At 47.6% G+C, this 17,425-nt stretch overlaps 1 protein-coding gene across 6 annotated transcripts in view; it reads right to left on the bottom strand.

Moving 5' to 3' along the window:
* Window positions 1-448: 448 nt before the first annotated feature.
* JAML (junction adhesion molecule like) overlaps window positions 449-17,425 on the bottom strand; it is a 26,552-nt gene continuing 9,575 nt past the window's right edge. For all 6 annotated transcript variants that reach the window (XM_081799367.1, XM_081799364.1, XM_081799366.1 and 3 more), the window contains 7 exons: window positions 17,081-17,306; window positions 12,601-12,713; window positions 10,094-10,331; window positions 6,798-6,936; window positions 4,590-4,650; window positions 2,820-2,909; window positions 449-944 (listed from right to left, as the gene is read on the bottom strand). In XM_081799367.1, the coding sequence (XP_081655493.1) occupies window positions 873-944; window positions 2,820-2,909; window positions 4,590-4,650; window positions 6,798-6,936; window positions 10,094-10,331; window positions 12,601-12,713; window positions 17,081-17,306 (939 nt within the window). In that variant the 3' untranslated portion in view covers window positions 449-872. The remainder of the gene's footprint in view (window positions 945-2,819; window positions 2,910-4,589; window positions 4,651-6,797; window positions 6,937-10,093; window positions 10,332-12,600; window positions 12,714-17,080; window positions 17,307-17,425) is intronic.

Below are 17,425 nucleotides of genomic sequence, written 5' to 3'. Positions count from 1 at the left end.
CTTGCTGTGTCTCTCTCTGTCAAATAAATAAAATCTTAAAAAAAAAACAAAAGAACCTCATTAAATCTGACAATGGTAACCAAAACGTACAGGAACCTCACCTTTCAGACCAAGAGCTACATCAGTGACTGTCCACTTTGGCAGCCCATGAGCTCCACATTTGAAAAAGACAGATGCCCAAGCTCCAGCTCAGATGTCTCCAGCAAGGCCCAGCAAAGAGCCACCAGCCATTCTGATACCCAGCCAGGCCGACAAGGGCTGGGTTAAATCCTCGAGCTGTATCCATACCCCACTGCAACCCATTTGCCCCCACACAGTCCCAGGGCCAACACTGGTCTCCAGTGTGAGCCAAGAATGGCTCTCCTCTCTTCAGTTGTCTGAGGCATTCCTGACTTTAAATTCCTCACCCAGCCTCCGCTTGCCCCTCAGCCAGGGTATACAAACAGGATGGTTTCCACAAGCCACATTTATTTAGGGGTAATTTGCCAAAGGAATCATTTGGGTTGGTTTTTATTTCTGCAATTCTTCCCAGGGACCCATCCATGAAGAACACCATCCAAGCTGAGGATCTGATGGAATGCTTGAGGCTGCCATGGCCGCTCGGCCAGGATCCCCAGGGCCAGCGTCCCGCTCCAGAAGGACAGCATCCATGCTTCGCTCCATCGGGGCCTGTCCCTCCCAACTGTCCCGTCTTTCTGCCGGGTTCTGAACCCTTCTTCTTCAGCCCTTCGACCAATGAGGCAGGAGAATAACTCAGGGGGGAGGGGGGGTCTCGGAACAACCCATCCAGTAACTCAGGACACACAGAGGAGTCTCTGCCACGCTAAGTGCAAAAGGAACCCTCCTTTCTTCTCAAAGGTCTTGCTCTGGTTTTAGAATTCCCCCAGCTGACGTTTATCAGGTGGGTTACTGGATGCCGACTTCAGAGAAGGCCAAACTGGGTGCTGCAGGGGGGTGGGGAAGAAAGAAAGCACAGGTGTAAGTATTTCCATCAGAATAGTGACCACGTACTGAGCTCTTTCCATCTCTATGGCCCAATTCTGAATTTCACAAGCACTCATGCGTGACAGCCTCGCCACCCGGGAGGTGGATGCTATGATTCCCATTTTAAGGATGAGGAAACCGAGTGTCAGAGAGGCTAAGTTACCTGCGTCTAAGTCATAGAGCCAGGCCTGTGGGCCCAGGTCTGCCCAACTTCAAAGCTTGTGATGTTAACCACTGTGCTGTCCGGCCCCAGAAAGGAGACACGGCGCAGTGCCCCCTCCTCTGAAGTAAATGTAATCAATTCAACAACAACAAAAAAACAAAATCCAAGGTTTGTTGTTATCCCTGCTCCCTAATCAAATAACACCTCTCTGCCCGAGGTCTCCAACAGGCGGCCCGTGGGCCGGGATTCGCCCAGAGGCTTCCCAAATTTGGCCCCGCGGCCTTTAAAACAACCTGACCGGCCTCTACAGGCCTTTGAGTCTTGTGGCTTTGGCGTCTCATCGCACTCGCCTCATTGGACCTGTTTCCAAATGACAGAAGTGCCGTTCTCCGCCGAGTTTCAATCCAAGCACCTCTGCTGAACACGGTGGGGGGGGCGGGGGGGGCTCCCAGATTCCCTGCCACCTGTGTCATGCCAGCAGGGCCGCTCTCAGCCACCGTGCAGCTGTCGCCAGCGGGTGTCCAGGAGGCCACACGAAGCCCGGCAGCGCCTGGAGCATCCCGTGGTAATCCCGGGAGAAGGACGGCGGGGGCAACAGGACTGCACGCGACTTCAGAGTGGGGCTACTGTTTCACTGGGTGGAACCCGGCCAGGTCCCTGACCTCACGCTTTCTCAGCAGGATCTTTCTCCACTGCCATCATCCGGGAGTCATGTGTCCTCAGTGCTGGTGTGATGAGAACAAGCACAAGCCACCGTCCCCCAAACGGAGGAGGCCAGCCTTCCTGAGCCCAGCAGAACACGGCTCCCTTCCGGCCTGGGTGCCTATTATTAGCCTACAAATAGAACCGTGCCCATTGCCAGCTCGCTCGTTCTGTCCTTACTCCTACTCACTACACGCCGGGTGCCTTTTCTAGGTGCTGTACTTCCCTGGGGAGTGGAGGAAGGAGAGAGCAGGAATCTGACTCCATATTTTTATACAGAATGCAGCCTTCCTGGCAATCACATTATGTCAAAACAGCATAAGCCATAGAATTTAAAAATGTAAGAATTGGAAGGGACTCTTGGATTGGAAGGAAAATTGTGACACAACGTTTGTCCAAGGATCTATGCTACCCTCTCTATTAGGTTGTGTTCAATCTCTAATGAGGCAGAGGCACTTTGCTTCTCCCTGACAAAGGTGCCTCTTTTCACCACTAAAATCAATTATCTTTAGCCCTAATGACCTTTAAATACTCAAGACTGGGGGTGCTCCTGGGTGGCTCAGTCGTTAAGCATCTGCCTTCGGCTCAGGTCATGATCCCAGGGTCCTGGGATCGAGCCCCGCATCGAGCTCCCTGCTCCATGGGAAGCCTGCTTCTCCCTCTCCCACTCCCCCTGCTTGTGTTCCCTCTCTCGCTGTGTCTCTCTCTGTCAAATAAATAAAAATCTTTAAAATAAATAAATAAATAAATAAATCCTCGAGACTGGGTATGATGGCAAGTTTGGTGTTACTTTTCTATCCAGCAGAGCGTCAGCTTCTCAGACTTCCCTACTACGTAGAAATATCTCTGTCCTCAGCAGAGTGACATTCCCCACCCCCCCCAGGGTGATCTACCTACACTGCCACATCTTTGCCAATTCCTTCCCCACCCTCCCGACACCTGGCCCAGCAGGGCCCAGAAGCGCTCTCACCATGGTCATGTAGGTGGCCTCTGCTTTTCCACTGGATTCTTCTTCCTCCTCCAGCTGTTCCCGTGTGGCTATTGAAGAGTAAACATGTTTCTGGGTAGGTGGGGGGAAATAGTATAAACGTTACTAAAAATCAGCAAATGTTACGTGCCAAAGTAAAAAGCCACCTACTACTATTCACAGGGCATCGACACCAGAGGATTATTAAGAGCTAGAAAATGATCACTGATAATGATAATTCAGTCCCCAGTCTTCCCAAAAATTAAGAAAATTGGCTAGTCAGCAAAAAGCTCTATCTTAAGAACCAAATTCTTTGCTTCAAAAGACAGACCTCTTCGTTTGGATGGGCACTTAGGTAGCAGCAGGGAATCCTTATCTTGCCAGATTATTTGTACTTTGTGCTTAGTTCCTTCTAATTAGAGGCATGGCAGGATGGCATTGATCAGCACCTAACCGGGGTCAGCTCTTCAAGAGGGTTTATAGGGCAGGGACAGCCCTCGCTGGACTTCACATTTGTGAGGTCGGTGGTACTTTGTAATTCATGTTCCTGTCACTATTTGGGGAGGTGATGTCATCCAGTGACAAACTCTTGGCCTTCTGAAGGCCCCTGCACTATGTTGTGACAAAATCCTACTCTTGGGTCACAAACAGGGCAAAAGATGGGAAAGTAAATATTCCAAGAGGAGTTTTTAAAAGAAGGGAAGGAGGGAGCGAGGAAAGCAGGGAGGAAGAGAGGGAGGAAAGGGAGCTCAAGGAAATGAATTCATTTCTCAGACCCTAATAGCAATTATTTATAGCTCTGTTACAAACAGAAGAATGGAAGAAATAATATGGAAGAAATGGAAGAAAAAGTTCTTCTTGATCCTCTTTTTTTTTTTTTTTAAGATTTTATTTATTTATTTGACAGAGAGAGACACAGCGAGAGAAGGAACACAAGCAGGGGGAGTGGGAGAGGGAGAAACAGGCTTCCCGCCAAGCAGGGAGCCCAAGGTGGGGCTCGATCCCAGGACCCTGGGACCATGACTCAAGCCGAAGGCAGACGTTTAACAACTGAGCCACCAGGTGCCCCAATCCTCTTTCTTAAGGTCCCCGAATATTTAATCTGAACCATTAACTCCTTCACTTAACTCCTGATTATACCACAATTATCCCTTACGGTTCCACAGTGCCCAGAGATTATGAAGCCCTTGCAGATCATCAGGTTATTTGAACCTCAAAACAGGTCAACTTTGTTTGTCCTCATCCTCATTTTACTGGTGAGAAAAGTGTGGCTCTGGGAGGTGGCAGAGCTGGGCTTGAACAGGGATTTCTTTTTAAGATTTTATTTATTTATTTGTCAGAGAGAGAGCAAGAGAGTACAAGCAGGGGGAGCAGCAGAGGGAGAGGGAGAAGCAGACTCCCCCACTGAGCAGGGAGCCAACGCAGGACTCGATCCCAAGACCCTGGGATCATGACCTGAGCCGAAGACAGACGCTTAACCGACTAAGCCACCCAGGCATCCCATGAACGTGGATTTTCTGACTCTGAGTCCAGTGCTCTTTCCTGTGGCCCTACCAGGAGGCCCCGTGGACCCACCCCACTCCCTCCTGGGGGACTCTCACTCTGGTGATGAAGATTTCCCGAGCCCCTGCTCTGCCCAGCACTGGCCAGCATGCTGAGCTATAACACCGAGTAAGACAGGCCACGCAGAATGACAGTGACTCCACCTGGATGGAGCCGTACCTACCCTCATTGGGCACAGCAGTGAAATGGAGGTTTGAGTTCTTCCCTTACCTCTGGATCAGCCTTCTTTATGTTCTCCAGGCTTTTTACCAGCGTTGTGGAGGTCACTGAGCTGCAAGGCAGGAAAAGCAGGCGGAATTAGCCGGTGGGCACTATATATTCAAGGGGGCCTGCCTGAGACCCCACAGAGCCTTGTGAAGAGGGGGACCCCAGAAGAGGAACTCTTCTCCCTAGACTCCCCAGTGCACCATGAAATCTGAGAAGTGCATCTCTCTGGTGGAGAGCAGGGAGGCATTCTGGAGGGAGTCTGGGCTAGACAGCTTCGAGGTCTCTATTACCTAGCTAACATCTTTCTGTCCACACAGTTTTACGTGAATTAATAGCAAGCGCCGCCCTGGGGATTCGATGTTATCAGAACCTAGGACTGGGGAGATGTAGCTGAGCCAGCAGGGGGCAACAGAAGCTCAGCGACACCCAGTTCAAAGGGCTCCACCCCCCCCACCAAGCGAGGCGGCCAAGGAGAATTAGCGCCACAACCCCACTCCCTCCCCATCCCCAGCCGCCAGCTCGCTGGCCCATTCCCAGCCCTTGGACTTTGATCTCTTGACCATCTGCCTTCTGCATCTGCTACTGAATATACTCCCTTTTTTCTGTTTTGGCCTAAGGTAGAGCTAAAAAAATAAATAAATAAATATCAGGGTTGAAGCTAGAAAAGAAACCGTATTTTTTTTGGTCTCAAAGTGGAGGGAATAGTTTTCTCATACTTTCTGATTATAAGGTTGTGTGTTCTAATTGTAAAAATAATTCAAATAGTACAGAAACAGAGAGAGTTGGAGGTTGAAGTCCTAGTAAACCTCCTGCCCTCATGGGACCCATCTTCTCTTTTCTCTCAAATAGCACTACTCAGACTTTGGAATTATTCTTTCTCAGTGCAGGAACGTGCGCTCACACAAAATATATTTATTGTATATGCTGCTACAGTGAGCATTATATAATTTTCTTTTTTATAAAACTGAGATCATACTACATATTACACATGGGACATTTTCCCATGCCATTACATTCAGGGTTGTGTAGTATGTCACCGAGTGGAATACTAATTCAGTGACTCATTCCTGACAGTCACTGTGGATGATTTCAGTGTTTAATTATCATCAGGGCTACAGCAACTGTGTTTACAAATCTCAGGATATCAGTCTGATTGTTTCTTTTTTTTTTTTTTTTAAAGATTTTATTTATTTATTTGACAGAGAGAGACACAGCGAGAGAGGGAACACAAGCAGGGGGAGTGGGAGAGGGAGAAGCAGGCTTCCCGCAGAGCAGGTAGCCTGATGCGGGACTTGATCCCAGGACCCTGGGACCATGACCCGAGCCGAAGGCAGACACTTAACGACTGAGCCACCCAGGCGGCCCTGATTGTTTCTTTAGGGTAAGCTAGTAGACATGGAAGTACTGATTTCATTTTGAGGGAAACTGAGGCCCAGGGTGGGGCAGTGAGTTGATAATGGCTGTCTAACTCTGGGCTCAGGGCCATCTGCACGCCCAGAGCAAAGACCCTCAGAGAGGCCAGCCAAGTTCAAACCAAGTCAGAGAGGCCCTGGGAAACGAAGTGCAAACCCAGCAGGCAAAGCACTTTCTGTAGAGTCCGTGTTTCCTGGGAAAGGAGACTCAGAAGGCAGCACCCGGTAATGGGGGTCTTTGCCCAATGACAGCATTTCAGCAAGAGAGCCAGTTTGCCCCAGCAATGTATCTCATCATGGACAGTTGGGTAAATGGAGGGACATGGGCCTGCCAACGGCCAGTGAAACACTGTTGCTATGTCTGGGCATCTGGGCATTTTGGAGACACTGGGAGAAGGGGGGATGCATTCAAGACTTTAACAACACATTTCAACAATAACTTAGGGCATCCATCCAAAAATACCCTCTCAGAATTAGAACGTGTTCCTTTAGGGCACCTGGGTGGCTCAGTTGGTTAAGCAACTGCCTTCGGCTCAGGTCATGATCCCAGGGTCCTGGGATCGAGTCCCATATCGGGCTCCCGGCTCAGCGGGAAGCCTGCTTCTCCCTCTGACCCTCCCCCCTCTCATGCTGTTTCTCTCTCTCTCTCTCTCTCTTTCAAATAAATAAATAAATAAATAAATAAAATCTTTTTTAAAAAAAAAAAGTACCCCCTTCTGTGAGAATGGCATAGTTAGGACCCTATCACTCTTCCACTTCAGGTTCGAGGCACCACCAGCCTCCCAACCCAGCCCTGTACCTCTTATTCCTGTGGGTCCTCTTCACGATCAATATCAGAACAGGAAGCAGCAGGATAGTGCCACAGACAATCCCCACGATGACCACCACCTGATTACCACCCAGGATCTCAGGTCTGAGGGCTACTGGGGTCACCAATGCTTGGGAAAGGAGAAAAACAATGAGAGGGTCTCAATAATCCAGAAAAGAGCGGTGAGTCCCACCAGTTCTATACCAAGTAGCCACAGCCAAGTCAGGAAGTTGGGGGAGAAGGCCAGACTCCACCCCGTGCTGAAACACTGGGACTCCAGCTGTCCCCATTCGATGCAGAACCAGGTCTGGCCCCCTTGCTTATCCCTAACTACAGTGTAGATTAAGGTGGGTGGGAGAAGAGAATAGCACTTTACCTACAGCAGAGTTTCCTTTGACATTAACAATTGTATCTTAAAGTAAAATAACAGACGTTTTAGAGGCTGCAGATCCTTCTATAAGAAAGTGGTTGGTTTCAAAAGGATATACACTCAGCCCCATAGTCATGATACCAAGGAAGGCACTTCCACCCAATGAAGAGGTACCCTTCATTCATTTCCTCAATTCACTCTAAATACGTACATAAACACTCCTGGGTGCCATTTACACTAGGCAAGGAAGCTTCAAAGACAAATAATGCATGGTCCCTGCCTTCAAGGAGAGGGACAAACATGTCGACGGAAAACCACAGACTGCTATGGGGGCCATGATGGAAGTCCATATGGGAAGTCCAAAAGGGTACCCAATTCTATGCAGAACAGATGAGAAGCTCTCAACAACAGTTTTAAAGTTTAAAAGTCTTCAGGAAACATCAAGTTTGTTGGGCGGACGATATGGAAAAGGATGGGGGCGCATTACATACAAGGTCTGGAGGCCCAAGAGGATGGTATGTTCAGAAATTAGAAATAGTTCCAGGGGTCTGGCTCAAGGCTGCATTTTTGCGCATGGTGGGGAATTAGGCTGGACAGATAGCAGAGTCTCGGTCATGAAGGGCCTTGATTATCTCACCCAGGAGTCTGGCTTTCTTTCTGTAAATGATGGAGGAACCAACCACTGAAAGACTCTGAGCACCGGGAAAGAACGTTGAGATTTGTGATTTAGAGCAAATGGCACGGAGAGCTGCAGGGAGAATGCGAGCAGGGGCGGAGAATGAGAGCAGACACCGGCTAGAAGCTTACAGGCCAAGACAGAGAGGAAGATAACTAGAGCGTGGTGTAGGACTGGAAAGAAGGCAGACTCAAAGTCAGTAGTAGAAATGACAGGACTGGTTGACCTGTGAGACTGGGGGGTCACGGGAAAGGAAAGAATGAGGTACAACTCCCAGGCACCCAGCGAGGTAGCTGTGTAGATGGTGAAGGTGTTGACTGAGGTGGAGATGAGCTGGGGAGAGGTGTGCAGGAGGAGGTCTGGGTATGTTGCATTTGAAGTATCTGTGGAATATTTGGCTAGAATTTGATGGATACATACATGGATTAGACAGAAGGAAGGAAAGGCGGGTGGGAGGGAGGGGGGAGAGGGAGGAAAGAAGGAAGGAAGAATGAATCCAACATAGAATATATTGTATAAATAAAGAATACAGTGTCCAATACTACTCGGGCAAAGAAGGCTGAGGGTGGGTAATTAGAGCCACACTGGTGACCTAAGCCAGAGCAGAGGCAGAAGCAGAAGCTGGGATGCAATGCACTAAGGCATTAATGGGAAGTGAGAGAGGAGGCAACACATTATGGCCTCTTAGCAAGCTACCTGGCTGGGTCAAGAAAGAAATAGATCATTGATGGTGGTGAAGGATGCACAACTCTGAATATACTAAAAATCACTGAGTTGTAGGCTTTAAATGGGTGAATGTATAGGATGTGAGTTATTTCTGTTTTAAGAAGAAGACACAGGATGAGAGCTAAAGTAGACAAGGACAGAAGGTGAGAGGAAGAGATGAGCATATTTATTTGTTGTGGTTTTTTTTTTTTATTTATTTGAGAGAGAGCACACACGTGAGCACAGGCAGGGGGATCGGCAGAGGCAGAGGGAGAAGCAGGCTTCCCGCGGAGCAGGGAGCCCGATGCGGGGCTCGATCCCAGGACCCTGGAACCATGACCTGAGCCGAAGGCAGATGCCCAACTGACTGAGCCACCCAGGTGTCCCTATTTTTGTTTGTTGTTGTTGTTGTTGTTGTTGTTGTTGTTGTTTTGAGGTGAGCATATTTATAGGCTGGACAGCAGAAGCCAGTAGAAAGCGCGAGGTTCCTGAGACAGAGAAAATGAGCACTTAACTGAGCACAGAGGTTTGGATAAGCCCAGGGCGGAAGGGAGCCTGGCATGGTGGGACAGACAGAGAGGTGAGGATGCGGGCAGATGTAGTTAGGCCTGGGTGGGGGGGGTAATAGGGGGGCTTGGGGGTTGAGTGAGCTCCCACTCATGGTATGTATTTTCTCTGTGAAGTGGGAATAAGACTTCTGAGAGTGAAGAAATCCATCTGTCCCTCTTCCCCCTCCAGCTGGGACCCTTTGCTATGTCTTACAAGAAGGCGTCTCCAGAGATTCAAGTCTCTGGTCAGAGGTAGTGAGGTGTGTTCCCTCCTCACCCGCATCCCTGCCCCCAACAAACCACAGCCAACCCCCAGCGCAGGGCTCTAGCAAAAGGCAAAGTCCACAGGCCACATCCTGACTGTTAACTGTGTTACCATTTAACTTTAACCCCTCACTTATCAACCTCTCTCGGTCCACACAATAAAGAGTCTTTATTCTATACACCACTGGCTTTAATGTACAATGTTTACCAGGACAGAGAACCTTTCATCAGAGAACACCTCTATTTGGGGTTCTGGTCCCTTCCTGTTTTCTGTCTGCTCTGTGCTGTCTCTCACCAGCTCAGGGTCATTTTCCCTTCTGCTACAGAGCATACAGCATCCGAGGAAAAAACATCTTGGACATCAGCTCCAATCCATCTCTGAGCTCCTGCATCTTTAGATCGGTACATTACACGGGCAGGGAGTGAGTTCTGGCGGTAGGCTGGAGTTCACCAAATATTAGCTCCCTCGTCTTTGAGGTACCTGCAGGGTCAGAACTAGAGGGAGGCAAGCAAGGTGCCTAGGGCTCCAGATGGAAGGAGGCATCACTGTGAAGGTCACATAAGTCCAGGGTACAAGGACTTGTATCAGGGTATGCAAGTACAGCACCTCAGAGTCATGCCTCCTGCAATTCTGCACCCTAGATGCCTCTCTGGCCTCACCCTAGTCCTGCCATGCCTACTAGCTATGAGGCCCCTCATCCCTCCCCAACCAAATGTCACATACTTCGGGGCTCTTTCACGATCACGTGCAGCGCAGTAGTTTTCCTGAAGGTCAGGTTCCCCAGGTGGATACTACAGGTGTAGCTTCCTCTGTCAGACTCCTTCACTCCTTGCAGCAAGATAGATGCATCATTGTGGGAAGTGTCCCCCACCAGGGTTACACGGTTCTGGAAGCGGCCCCAGTTCTCGGAGTACCCCACAGGGACACTGATTTTGGGGTAATAACGTAACACAACCTCCTCCTAGAAGGGAAAAGCAACATATGAGATTGCAAGGACCGAGGAAGACAGGGCATGGGGAAGGTTGAGTGGGGAGCCCTAGGGACTTATAGGGCCCTGTATGTGTGGGCAGTGAAGGTCTGATCAGACAGTATGAGGCATCATGAGTCATGCACACACGTGTGCGCACAGCATGTGTAGCTGTGAAGGACGCACCAAACCACTGTCCCATTGGCAGAAAGGGATAAGGAAGGACAGGGGGCAAGGGGTGTTCCCTTTTGTACTTCTCCAGTAAAAGGAAGTAAAAGTACACCTTTACTTCTTAAGGCATTTCCAGTTGGATTTCCAATAGGCACTTGAAACATGTCTAAAACTCAACTCCAAATTATTCCCCCAAACCAGCTCCTTCCAGTCCATCTCTTTTTGGTAAACGGCAAAGCCTTACTCCAGATGCTCAGACTAAAAATCTTGGAGTCATCCTTAACTCCTCTCTTAAACTCACATTGAAAATCCCGCAGCAAATCCTGTCACCTCTACCTTCAAGACAAATCCAAAATCTAGCCATTTCTCAACTCTTCCATGGTTACCATTCTGGTCCAAGCCACCTCATCTCTCACCTGAATTCCTGCAAGGAGCTTCCTTACTTGTCTCCCTGCTTACTCCTAACTACAGTCTATTCTCAGCAGGTGAGCCCTTAGAAATAGAAGTTAAATCATGTTACTCCTCTACTCCAAACCCTCCGATGGCCCCCCATTTCTACTAAAAGTACAAGGCCCTCCATGATCTGCCCACTCCATCTTCCTTCCTGATTTCATCTTCTACTTTTTCTTCCCTCACCTACCTGGGTCACTTTACTCCATCCACACTGGGCTTTTTGCTCTCCTTGAGTATTGGCCTCAGGGCCTTTGCACTTGCTACTCTCTTTGCCTGGGATACTCTTCCCCCCAGAAATACACATGGTTCGCTCCCTCACTTCCAGCAGATCTCTGCTCAAATGTCATCTTTTCAGGGAGGTCTCTCTGACCATCCATGTAAAACAAGAAGCTCAAATGCCCGCTTTCTTGTTCTCCATAGCTCTTGCTATTACCTGACATACCACATATTTACTTCCTCCTTATTTTACTGTGTATCTCCCTTAATCTTGATCATAAGTCTCCCATCAAGGCAGGAGCTCTGAGTGTCTGCCACATCAGTGCTTAAAATAGTTGTTAAATGAGTAAGTGTTGGAATTTTTTATAAAGGGAAGTAAATATTCCTATTTTTAAAAGCTTTTAAGAAAAGTAAATGGGTATACAGACACAAACATGAATGAGAAGACATTGTCCCTAATATCTTTTCTCTTGTGTTTTGAACTCACAGCTCAAAATTTCTTTTGCGACCTGTTTTCTGCTGTGACTCACTTGGTGGTTGACGTCTAAACACATGACGGGCTCCCAGAGGTGGACCTGGGACTACATGGAATTCCTCATCCCCCACCATGATGCCACCCTTTCACCCCCACTCAGCATACAGGAATCAAGTGACTTGTTTATAGGGGTGACTGGGAATATGTCTTAATAGAAAAGCTCCTTTGCACCTTAATTTTTATTAATAAGTGACCTGGGATATCCCCCACAACACACCTTGACCCGTATGTACATCACCATGCATGGAGGACATCTAACAGTCTAGTGAACTAACTTGCCACTTGCTGCTTCAGAGTTCCCATGAACCACTCCATACCCTGGCCTCCAGGACCTTCTAATCCCCACATCAGGAGCACCCATAAAGACAAAGAAAATTCCCTCCATCCCATAAGTGGGGCAGTGGGGCACAGAAGGAAACTTTCCAAAATAACCCAAATAAAAATAAGAATGCAATCATTCTTATGCCTAGCCCAAAGCTTAGAGACAAGGCCACAGAAGTCATCCCCCTCCTTCTTCCATAGACTCTACAAAGCGGGGAAGGGAAAAGAGGAAGGAAACTAAAATGCAGTGGCCGAGACACATACAAATATTTCACACGGACGATCTAGTATATGTGTCTTGACAATCCTACAAGATGAACAGCAGCAGCAGGAATATCATCCTCTTCTTTGTCATCTTCATGAGAGTCATTCTTCCCACCACGGAGCTGAAGTTGCCCAGCCAAGTGGCTGAGCTGGAGTCCCGGTTCTGACAAGCTCCAAAGCCCAAGCAAGCCCCTTGCAACAGCACGGCATGGCACCTGGGGCCTAAATTCTCCCTCTCCCCACACTGTCCTGACACCATCAGCCAGGGGCTTCTACTACACACTGATGGTTCCTCCTCCTTACCTTGGCGTGCTCTCCTGATGAGAACATCCAGTCTACCTTGGTCATGCGTTTCTCTTCTGTGCTCTGGAAAACACACCCCAGCTGAGTCGAGTCACCTACATGGACCATGAGCTCTGGGGATAAAATGGTAACTCAAGTCAAACCCCAGGTATCATCTACAAAAGTCAAAGAACTTCCAGAAGAGATCATGTTTAGCCAAAGATCCTCAGCCATAAAATCAATGTCACCACCAAATATTGCGCACATTCACTCCACAGATGAGCCAGATGATCCTGTGTGGACAAAGTACCCAGCGGCCTCTTACTCCCAGGACACCCCATGAATAAGAGAGTACCCATGGCTGCCCGCACACATCAACTCTGATGGGTCTTCATACTACAATAAACACTCTGTGATTCCCTTTGGTTCCCTGCTCCTTCCCCTTTTCTAGAATTTCGCCTGAGTTCCAGCTCCAATTCAAGCTATACTAAAGTACAAAATCGGAGGGGGAGATGAACCATGAGAGACTATGGACTCTGAGAAACAAACTGAGGGTTCTAGAGGGGAGGGGGGTGGGGGGATGGGTTAGCCTGGTGATGGGTATTGAGGAGGGCACGTTCTGCATGGAGCACTGGGTGTTATACACAATGAATCATGGAACACTACATCTAAAACTAATGATGTAATGTTTGGGGATTAACATAATACAATAAAAAAAAATAAAGTACAGAAAATCTTGAGGCCCCCTCTTTCTGTTCACCAACTTAGACACCCACATCTGCTGAACATAAACAGGAAGTAGAAAGTTATATAACTTTCATGCTTATGTATAACCCACTGGCTCTTCTAGCTGAAAAACTGATTCACAGGCGATTTTCTTCAATTTCTTTTATTCTTTTTACAAGTTGTCTTGGGACTTGCTTAGGACAGTTCTGGCTACAGTACAGGTCACAGGACTGCTTGCTAATTAGGCCAAGACAATAGACAGCTTTCCTCTTGGCTTTTTTTTCTGTTTCAGTCCCTGCCCCCACTCCCCCCACAAGAAGATCCCTCTCCCCCTGCTTCAGGCTTCCCAACTCCTAGGCTCTTCCTTCTGCTTATTTGTATAAGCAGCTGACCCCGTCATATGCTTATTGCATAAGTCATTTTGAGGGGTTCCTGAAAAAAAAAATTAGCAAGATGTTTCTGATTTTTCAGTAATCTGCTACACAAATCAACCACAAAGTCAGTTAAGAAAAGAAAGGCAGGATGGTATTTAGGGAGACACAAGCCTAGGTCTTAACTGTTCAAAGAACATTAGGCAAAGCTCATGAAGGAACAAACACAGTGCATAACCTGACCTTTTCATCGGAATTGTTTCTCTGGGAGCACATGAACTTCCTGCCCAGCAGGAGAGGTGCACAATAGGAGGAAAGCAAAAGAAAACAGGAACTTGAAACTCTATGGAGGGCATCATTTTGTAAGTAATACAAATTCACTCCAAAGAATACCGGTAGGGAGGGAAAGTCCCTCTAAATCCAACAGTACATTAAGAACTGAACTATATTTTTAAAATGCAGTAATAGGGGCGCCTGGGCAGCTCAGTCTGTTAAGCGTCTGACTCTTGATCTCAGTTCAAGTCTTGATCTCAGGGTCATGAGTTCAAGCCCCACATTGGGCTCCACACTGGGCATGGAGCCTACTAAAAAAAAAAAAAATACGATAAAATAAAATGCAGTAATAAACACCAAACCATTCTGCACCTTCCACTGTACCAGGCATGTGCCAGACACTTTGTATGTAGCATGTCAGCTAGTCATCACAATATTTTGAGATATGCACTGTTATTCTCCCATTTTCAGAGGAAGAAGGTGAGAGAGCCCAAAGGCATGTGGCCCGTAAAAGGCAGAGCCAGCACATAAACCCAGGCCTGAGGAAAGAAAATATCACTATAGTGTTCCACCTCCCATCAGTGGAAGGACAGCTGATTCTACAGCAAAGGGTAGAGGAAGCTACTGTTATTTTTATTTGCAAGAATACTGCCTATAGGGGCGCCTGGGTGACTCAGTCGGTTAAGCGTCTGCCTTCAGCTCAGGTCATGATCCCAGGGTCCTGGGATCGAGTCCCGTATCCAGCTCCCTGCTGAGTGGGGAGTCTGCTTCTCCTTCTCCCTCTGCCCCTCCCCCAAAACTCATGCTCTCTCTCTTTTTCTCAAATAAAATCTTTTAAAAAATTATCTAAAAAAATTTTTTTAAAGAGTATTGCCTATAGTATTTAAAATAAGAACTATGAGAAAAAGGAAGTGAAGGAGTAGAACAATTATAAACTGACGAGTAAACTTTGTAGAGAAAAGTATAGATGGCTTCACATGGGGGAAGACAACCTCCATCAGACAAGCTGAATAACTTTCCAGTGGCCACCAGGCACATTTTGAGGAGTTGGCTCTACCCCCTTCCTGGCTAGAAGGGAAAAATACAGGTTGTTCCACTGGCTACCGAGGAAGGATGTGACTAACCCTAAAATTGCTCTAGCCTGTTTCCATGGATGCTCCTTTCGGTTCATGCCCTCTGTGTCTCTTCAAAGAGGGAAAAGACACCCATTTTGTAGACCATGCTTGTATGGACAAGTGTCCGGGCAAGGCATCAGAAGACAAAGTGGAAAGGAGTAGCCCAAAGACAATCCTTGGGGAAACAGCCGATTCGTTTCCTATTTCTGGAGAACTACAGCTTTGAAAATCAAAAGAAAAATGTCAATGGAAATTGGAGGGGGAGATGAACCCTGAGAGACGATGGACTCTGAGAAACAAACTGAGGGTTCTAGAGGGGAGGGGGTCGGGGGATGGGTTAGCCTGGTGATGGGTATTAAAGAGGGTACATTCTGCATGGAGCACTGGGTGTTATACGCAAACAATGAATCATGGAGCACTACATCAAAAACTAATGAAGGGGCGCCTGGGTGGCTCAGTTGGTTAAACGACTGCCTTCGGCTCAGGTCATGATCCTGGAGTCCCGGGATTGAGTCCCGCATCGGGCTCCCTGCTCAGCGGGGAGTCTGCTTCTCCCTCTGACCCTCCTCCCTCTCATGCTCTCTCTCATTCTCTCTCTCTCAAATAAATAAATAAAATCTTTAAAAAAAAAAAAAACTAATGAAGTACTGTATGGTGATTAACATAATAAAAAAAAAGAAAAGAAAAAAAGTACTAAAAATGAGGAGAGAGCACCAGAGGCCACCTTCTACAATTCCTTCTACAATTCTGTTTTTTAGAAACTGGATTCAAGTGAGGGATGCTAATTCAAGAAATTTACTCATTTGGCAAATGTTTATTGACTGCTTACTCTGTGCCAGGCATAGTGTCCAGGGCTGGTCAGAGGACAAAGAATACAGACCCACACGACCAGGGAAGGCACAACTGGACAGGTGTTACAAGTGTCACCGAAGAGGCGTACCAGGTACTCCAAAGGAGCTCACTAACAGAGTGGACCCAAACAGCTGGGGGAGGGGAGGAGGTCCAGATTCTAGCTCCCTAACTAGACCGCAAACTTTCCTGGGGCCACAGACTATTCCCTCAATGCATACTTTTAAAGAATGTATCTTATTCTGCAGTTTCCAAACTTTTTTTAAGGCATCTTCACACAAATTCTTACCTGGCAGCCCAATGAATAAAACAGGAAAAAGAGAAAGGACTTTGGACCTGACCCAGTCCTCTATTAACCCTCTGCCCTGTTCCCACCCTTTGTTCAGCCTACCAGGTTTGCTGAACCTTCAGGCTTCTACAGGGCACAGTTTAAAACCACCAGTCTATGAAGCCACTCTCCGTTGACAAATGGGAAAACGAAGACCAGAGAAGTGAGGGAGATCTCATCTCTTTTCTATCCCCCAGAACATTTACCATAGGAATCTACGAGATATGGACATGGAATCAATGTGGATAACTGATGGGAAGTACCAGGGTAGAGTAAAAGGAATAAGGACTTTGTTGTCAGAGATGCCAGGGTTCAAGTACCAGATATGCCATTTAATAAATGTGTCCTTAGTCAAGTCGCATCTAAGCCTCTCTAAGCCTCAATGACTTCATCTGTAAAATGAAAAGATCAATACTTCCTACACAGCATTTTCATGAGAATGGAACACATGTAAGGTAATAAAATAATCATTCTTGGGGCGCCTGGGTGGCTCAGTCCTTTAAGCGTCCGACTCTTGATTTCGGCTCAGATCATGATCTCAGGGTCGTGAGATCAAGCCCCACATGGGGCTCCGAGCTCAGCGCAGGGTCTGCTTATCCCTCTCCCTCTGTTCCTCCCCTCACCCCCCCCTTAAATAAATGAATAAAATCTTTTAAAAACAATACAATAAAATAATCATTCTCATTATTTTTATGAAAGAGCACCAATTATTGTGGATTCACTCTCTGGTATGTACCTAGACCAAAGGCTGGCATTTGTTCAACAAAATCAGTTCCCTTCCTTCTTTGCACGCCAAATCTCTTGCCCCTTCACCCTTCTCTAAGTGAGCATTCACATACCTTTGGGTTCCTCCAGTAGTACATGCAGCACCACGGCTTTTTTGAACACTAGGCTCTCCCTTTCCAGCCGGATTTCGCAGGTATAGGTTCCCTGGTCAGCTTCTTCCACATTTTGGAGCAGGAGAGAACCATCATTGCGTAAGATGTCCCCCACCAAGCGTACACGATTCTTGAAGCGCCCCACAGGCACACTGAGGTTGGCATAATAGTACAGCACATAATCATCCTGGAGGGCAGCACAATTTGGGGAAAATCTAGAGTCACTGGCACCAGACCTAGGAGTCTGGATCCAAAAGACCCTGTTCTGTGGCAGTGGCAGCATCACCACCATCACCACCACCACCA

This window comes from Leptonychotes weddellii, chromosome 11, assembly GCF_054177405.1.
Source record: "Leptonychotes weddellii isolate Sample4059 chromosome 11, ASM5417740v2, whole genome shotgun sequence".
Classification (NCBI taxonomy): domain Eukaryota; kingdom Metazoa; phylum Chordata; class Mammalia; order Carnivora; family Phocidae; genus Leptonychotes; species Leptonychotes weddellii.
The sequence above is the reverse complement of the archived record's forward strand: the minus strand, read 5'-3'. Positions and strand labels throughout refer to the sequence as shown.